This window comes from Hakea prostrata, chromosome 2, assembly GCF_041222555.1.
Source record: "Hakea prostrata isolate BN-2017 chromosome 2, UWA_Hpros_2, whole genome shotgun sequence".
In the NCBI taxonomy this organism is placed as follows: Eukaryota; Viridiplantae; Streptophyta; class Magnoliopsida; order Proteales; family Proteaceae; genus Hakea; species Hakea prostrata.
In genome coordinates this window covers 4,335,162-4,341,910 of record NC_142601.1, presented here as the reverse complement: position 1 = coordinate 4,341,910, position 6,749 = coordinate 4,335,162, and the positions used below count along the sequence as shown (strand labels likewise).

Here is a 6,749-nt window from a genome sequence, read left to right as displayed (position 1 = left end):
TTATGGTTCACAGACCTTCAGAGGTGGAAAAGGTTATTCATGGCCAGTTATCCAAAATGTTATCTGTTGTCTGAACTGATCTCTTATGTTTATCTGGCTTTCATTCATTTTATCTAGACTTCGACTTTTTGTTAGACAATTAATCCATAATATTGTGCTGTGAATAGATTTCCACTGTCCATTTATCAAAAATATGAAAATACATTTTTGAAAATAGACAATCGAGATTGAACGTTTATTTTAATGCACAACACCCAAGCAATTTCAATCTATCATTGCTTTGATTTGCCTTTACACAATAGAAATTGGTTTTGTGCTGTAGCATTACACGTTCATTCATCATTTTTATGAGTGCTTTTTGATAGAATGGTGCTCAAGAGTGGTAAGTGATTTTTGGCAAGAGAAGGTAGATTCTCTTTACCCACTTTTATACAAATTTGAAAATAAAAGATGAGACAAAATAATAATTTTATTTTTTAATATAAGTCAAAGATATTATAAATTATAATCATTTGTTAACACCCATATGTATCTAGACATATTTTTAACAACTATAAGAACGTACTCAACCTCATTTTAAACTTCACAAAAGAGTAATGTAAAATTTTCAAAAATAACTCTAAATATCCGTGTAATTTAAAACTAAAATGTTATTTCAATTTCTTTATTTTATAAATAAATGTTGTTTCTTAATCTATTTGAGTCTTTCCTCCTGGGTCTTGCTTTGGGTACCGTCAAGTTACACATTATGGACCGTTGGATCATCGAAACTATTAAAATTCAATTATCGAGATTTAATTTTGTCCGAATTTTAGATCTGATGGTTTGAAATCTCAGCTTAAATGAGCATGACCCAATTTCGTTTCTCTCAAAAAAACAAAATTTGTTGTTGTTTTTTTCTTTTCTTAAAGGAAATGTTGTTTTGAAATGACATGTAAATATGTAATAATAAGGTGATGAATACGTAATCATTCCTTCCAACTAAACTTGTCTCTAGGTTAGAGAATCTAGAGTTCTCCATAGAAACTCAAGCTTTGACAGAAGCCTGATAAAATGTCAATTTCAAGGAAACGACAGCAGAAGTATTCTGCATGCTTACGTATGCTTTTAACCTATCAATGTACTGTATATACTATTCACCATTTACATGTCTTTCTATTTATATACTATTCAGAAGTTACGTGTCTTTCTATTTATATGTGTCTTTCAGTCTTCTTCCTTCTCAAGAGTCCAGACTACAAAGATCGAAAGATTAGCAGATCGATTCAAAGATGCCGCCGACAGGTTCAACAAGGTGGTGTCCCACACCAGAGCAGCTGATGATGCTGGAGGAGCTTTACAGAAGGGGGATTAGAACTCCCACTGCCTCTCAGATACAACACATTGCTTCCCATCTCTCTCACTATGGCAGGATTGAAGGCAAGAATGTTTTTTACTGGTTTCAGAACCACAAAGCTAGAGATCGTCAAAAACTACGCAAGAAACTCCTCAAACAACAAGAACAACAACAACAACTGCAGCAGCAGCACCAGACTCACTGTCATCTCCTTCCTCACATTGAAATATCTCCTCCTCCTTCTTCTAGTGCTGCAATTTCTCCTGACCAAGCCCACCAGTTTCTTCCCCAGGTGAGGATCCTTTTGATTTTCATAATTTATTCAGTTCCATTTATGCTTTTTGTATATGATGCCGAAACCAAAAGCTTCCACACAAGCCCGGAAACAGTTCTCCTCTATAGTTTTATCCTAACAAGTTTTTACTGGGAGACTTGCTTTGACCTCGAGACTATACATGAAGTTCACTAACCGTGGTGCCAAGGCCAGCCCCTATGCCTTATATAGGAACTGCACTACAAAATTTCTTATAGACAGTATTATCAAACCACTTAAAAAGCTTTGTTTTTTGCATGCTTTTCTCTTACAATTGATTTGGAAGAACTTATATGTTTTGAGATGTGATTTGTATATTTTGACGGTGAAATAGAGAAAAGAATGGAAGATGATAGATTGCTGGGGAGGATGGATGGAAGTGGAGAAAGCCAACCAGATGTGTGAGCAGGAATGGATGATGATGATGAAGATGAACACCAGTAGTATTACACCTCACTGCAACATGGCTGCTCCTAAGACATTGCAACTCTTCCCGGTCACAACCAAGGCTCTCAAAGACGAGTGCTTCACATCCCACCAAGAGCAATATTTCTGCTGCTCCACCAGTAACTCTTCCACAAACTGCTAGTCTGCACAAGTGCATCGGGACTCTCTTACCTTCTCTATAATTATGTATCTATATATGAATGTTTCCAATTAAGCATTACGTACTGTACCAGTATCTGCGTTAATGTTATCGTCTTGGTTTCTATAATGTGCTTGTGATAACTTGGTTGATGAAAAAGAAGCAGCATCCACCAATCTTCATCGTTAAAAATTTTCTTTAATCAGGGTTCACACGCAGAAAGAGAACAATAAAAAGAAGAAGAAGAACGAAGAAATTCGCAGAAACGAAGTGACCATGGTCCTTCTTGGCCCCAATTTAGCTCCACCCATGCTACCATGGTTTTAGACTTTTAGTGCAATGTATCTAAATATGATCCTTCCCAGTAAAATGCGGCGTGTTCGAATTCTGATCGCTTTTACTAGAGAAAGGGGGACCACCCTCTAAGCCTAAGTATTCCTCAATGACTGATAGCGTGAGGGAAAGGTGAAAAGAACCCTATTTAGGGAGTGCAATAGAGAACCTGAGATCCGATGCCCCTCAAACCTCTATATAATGGAAAGGTGTGCGGAGAGACATAACTCTACCCTAATAGGTAGAAGATCTGGACTCGAAAATATAACCTTAATATTCCTTAATTTATAGTTTTTAAAATTTTTGTACATTTTACCTTCCCTTCTCAATATCATGTAGTCAATACAATCTGAATCCTTGGCTTCTTAGTCATTGTAGAATAGATGCTATTGATACATAAAATCATGCTATTTGCCTGGAATAAAGGAGGGTGGTTGGGGTTTTGAATATCTTCCTTTATTATGGAAGGGGTGTTTTCAGTACAAGTACCGTCTCCGCGAAACTAATTCTGGTAACCTTACCGTGTGGATTTTGAACCGAGTTTATGAGTCTTGATAGTACAAGTCAAAAAGATAAATTAAAACAAATTTATTGTCAAGAATGGGATTCGAACCCATGCCCTTTCGGACCAGTACCTGAAACTGGCGCCTTAGACCAACTCGGCCATCTTGACATTCGTGATAAGACACTAAATTTATTAAGTTTACTAAATATCATCTTCTATAGTTCATTATGATCAATCTCCATCTTTTGATTCTTTTCTTTTGGGTAAACACCAGGATGAATACAGTAGTGCTGACTTTGCGCCCCATGCCATGCAATGTTTCCATTAGCATAGCCCCACCGAAGACCTAGCATACTACAGATCAAAGAGCACACAACTTTACGCTAGTCTAATATAGTTCATAGAAGCCGGTAGTGATCTCATTCTCAAGTCAAAGAACATACAACTGTTCAATTTGAGAAACATAGAAGTAAAAATGATTCAAACTTGAGATACTTGAGACATGGAAGCATTACCAAACTTCTCCGACGATTATCTCCTTTGTCTTTCCAAAATTAATTTGAAATAGGTGTTGTTCTGCTCGTAACTCCATATCTAGTAGTTGAAAAGATCTGAGATTTTTCATCTGAAGGAGTCTATTGTCTTTTCCTCTTCACTTTTTGCTCTTCTCCCTACTCCTCTTTCTAGAATTTGGATCATCTCCCCCAACGGCTGTTGACCAAGAATTACAGGGGCCCCACAAGGTTAAGGTGATGGGGTTTATTCTCATTTAAGTATTTTATTATTTTTTACTAGTGGGCCCCACATAATTTGTGGTTGTAACGCTATCGGAGGAGCACTCGTCGGGGAGATGATCCACAGTACTCTTTTTGTTAGCTAAAATGCTCCACTATAACCCTCCAAACCAATCTCAAGCCCCAACAATCCTATTACTGAGAATCAATTCAAAAGATAGATTTGCTTCGAAGAGAACTTCTACAACATTCATGATTAATCCATACATTATGCCTCACTGTTATTCAGTTCTCTAAGACATACTTCATTATTTAACACACAGATTACGACCTAATCCAGCAGATCAATATATACGTGCAACTCTTGGTTCAGTATCCCTGTTAGAGCTACAATAATCAAAGCCAAACCAGACATTTTCCGGCACAAATCTCCTGAAATAGAACGGATATGAGATCGGCGAAACGCGACCATCATCTTCTCGGTGAAACACTTTAACCCAACCTGGTCTCCATCCATCTGATCCAAATTTCTTCACATAAAGTGAACAAACATTCTTCTTCATGCAAGCTCCAGTTGCTTCAAACGTATCTGTGGCACATCTGTCAAACCCACGATACAAAACTCCATTCTTCCTTGCATCTGATCCTTTTGGATTCTGCAAATGCTTCACTATTACAAGATTTCCAGCTGAGTCACTGAATCTAACACTGATTACATCTGTGGTTTCTGCAGATGGTGCACATGTGGTTTCAACCATTATAGAGTAAGAACAACTCCCTTGAGGTGGATGGAAGGGGGTTTAGTTGGTTCAGCTCCATTGACGAACAGAGAAATAAGAATGCTGAAGCCAAAGATGACGGGGTGAAGCATTGTTTTGCAATGGTGCTTGATTCAATAATTGGATTGAGAAAATTAGTCATTTATAAGATCTCATGCAAGTTGAGTCCCTTTAGAGTTTGATTAGATTAGATTAGATTCCTTTTGGATATAAAGATGAACAATAATGGTCAATGGGAATCCTTGAAAGTGATTTCCTTGTAGATATCGGAAGCATTTGCATCTCTCTTTTTACCCCTTTTTCTTGAAACTTTGAGAAGATGGGCCTATCTGGGCCCAGCTATAGGCTATAGCCCATCCAACCTTTGTTTCAGCCTGATATCATGTCAAAAGTTCAGAACAACCACACACACATATGTATGTTTGAGAGAGAGAGAGGGAAGAATGAATTTGAGAGAGTTTTGGATAGAGGAGAGGGAGCACAATTCAAAAATTCTGGCTGATGGCATATGTAATATTCTCATTCCCTATATATAAAAAAAGACACTTCTACCGAAAAAAAGTTCACCATACCCTCTTATATTTATAAATTCTAAGTATTTTCTTCTACTTCAAGAAGTTCTTCGATGTTTCTTTCAGTTATACAATAATTAATAAAAAAATTATTAGTACAATATTATAAAATTCTAAATATAGGGGGAAAGGGGCTTTATATATATATACTAGTAAATTTTACACGTGCAAATGCACGTGACTAATATATGGGGGAAGAAACATACAGGGAAAAGATGATAAGAGAACAATAGTTTACTAAACATCTACATCATACAACCTAACTTTGAATGCAATTTTATTTTGAATTACTCCAAAGCTATTAGTTAATGTCTAAAACCATATATATATATTTATTTTGAATTACTCCAAAGCTATTAGTTTACTAAGGTTGTTTAATCCAAATAACTAAGATTGTTGTTTTATTGACATAATTTTGAACTTTCTAAGAAGCTTCCTCTTCTTTTAACTATTGTTGCCAATGGTGAGCGCTACCTTTTTAAATTCATAAATCTTGAGTTTTGGAGATATCACTGATTCATTGGTGCACATTTGCTTCATTGTCTTATGCAAAATCAAGAGTAGTCATCTTTTTGTACTTTAAAGAAATTCAGCATCATGACTAATTTCAACTGATTACTTATGTATCCAAATGAAAGGTTATGTTTGCAAATCATTAATCTAATATTACAAATAATATAAACTTTTAAGTTTTGAGTTGAGTAACCTGTTACTTTACCCAAAGATGTTGGTTAATAGATTTTATAATCATATAAAGATGTTATTACAGTTACCATTGATGCATAAAAGTAATATGTATTAGAGTTACTATGGTTTTATAACAAACATAATAATGCTTCATTCAATGTTTTGTACCCAAACAGCATTCAATTACTATATTTCTACTTCCTGTTTGGATTATTCCCTTCAACCCAAATAGCAACCACTTGATCCAGTGATTGTACATTATAACCCTTTGAACAAGGTGCTCATTACTTCTAATGATTATTTCATTATTCTTTAATGATGGTAAATCATTTAGGCTTCTAAAAATTGTGTATACTGATTATTTAATAGAATTTCCATTAATTTCAGAATTCATTATGTATAAATATTTGAGTTTTGAATCTTGCAATACCTTCATCCTATTTTAAAGTTCGTTATCAGTTTCATAAAAATATAATCATAAATAACATGAATTGTCTTCTTGGGGAATGATGGAAGGTAGTTTGAAACAATGCAGAGAAAACTCTACTTTTGATAAGTAGGTTGCTTACCTTGATGGATAAGTCTTATGTATTTATAAATAAACATGGATGTTGTACAAGAGTTGTTTTCAACATTCAAATTTGAATTCAAAATAAAAAACTTGAATTCAAAAATTGAATTCAAAAATTGAATTAAAAAATGAATTAAAAAACTTGAATTATAAAATCAAATTCAAATCATAACAGATCCGTTATGGTCTTTCATCCCCCCTCAAATTCTGCATTGGCAGGTGCAAGGTTGTCTCTATGCTTGAAGAAAGCTTGTGATGTTAAGCCTTTAATAAACACATCTGCAATTTGATCATCTGACTGAACAAAGTGCACTTTTATAGTGTTGTTCTGAA

At 35.0% G+C, this 6,749-nt stretch overlaps 2 protein-coding genes and 1 non-coding gene across 3 annotated transcripts; 1 reads left to right on the top strand and 2 right to left on the bottom strand.

Moving 5' to 3' along the window:
- The first annotated feature begins 1,271 nt into the window (after positions 1-1,271).
- Positions 1,272-2,238, top strand: LOC149023353 (uncharacterized). The gene is made up of 2 exons (XM_089142744.1): positions 1,272-1,628; positions 1,984-2,238. The coding sequence occupies exons 1-2, from the start codon at positions 1,272-1,274 to the stop codon at positions 2,236-2,238; spliced, it is 612 nt and encodes a 203-aa protein (XP_088998870.1).
- Positions 2,239-3,160: 922 nt separating this feature from the next.
- On the bottom strand, positions 3,161-3,241 carry TRNAL-CAG (transfer RNA leucine (anticodon CAG)). Its single transcript has one exon. It is a non-coding gene; the product is annotated as a tRNA-Leu (tRNA).
- A 910-nt stretch (positions 3,242-4,151) lies between these two features.
- Positions 4,152-4,565, bottom strand: LOC149023351 (embryo-specific protein ATS3A-like). The gene has a single exon (XM_089142743.1). It carries the CDS (start codon positions 4,563-4,565, stop codon positions 4,152-4,154), a length of 414 nt encoding a protein of 137 aa, XP_088998869.1.
- Positions 4,566-6,749: the final 2,184 nt, after the last annotated feature.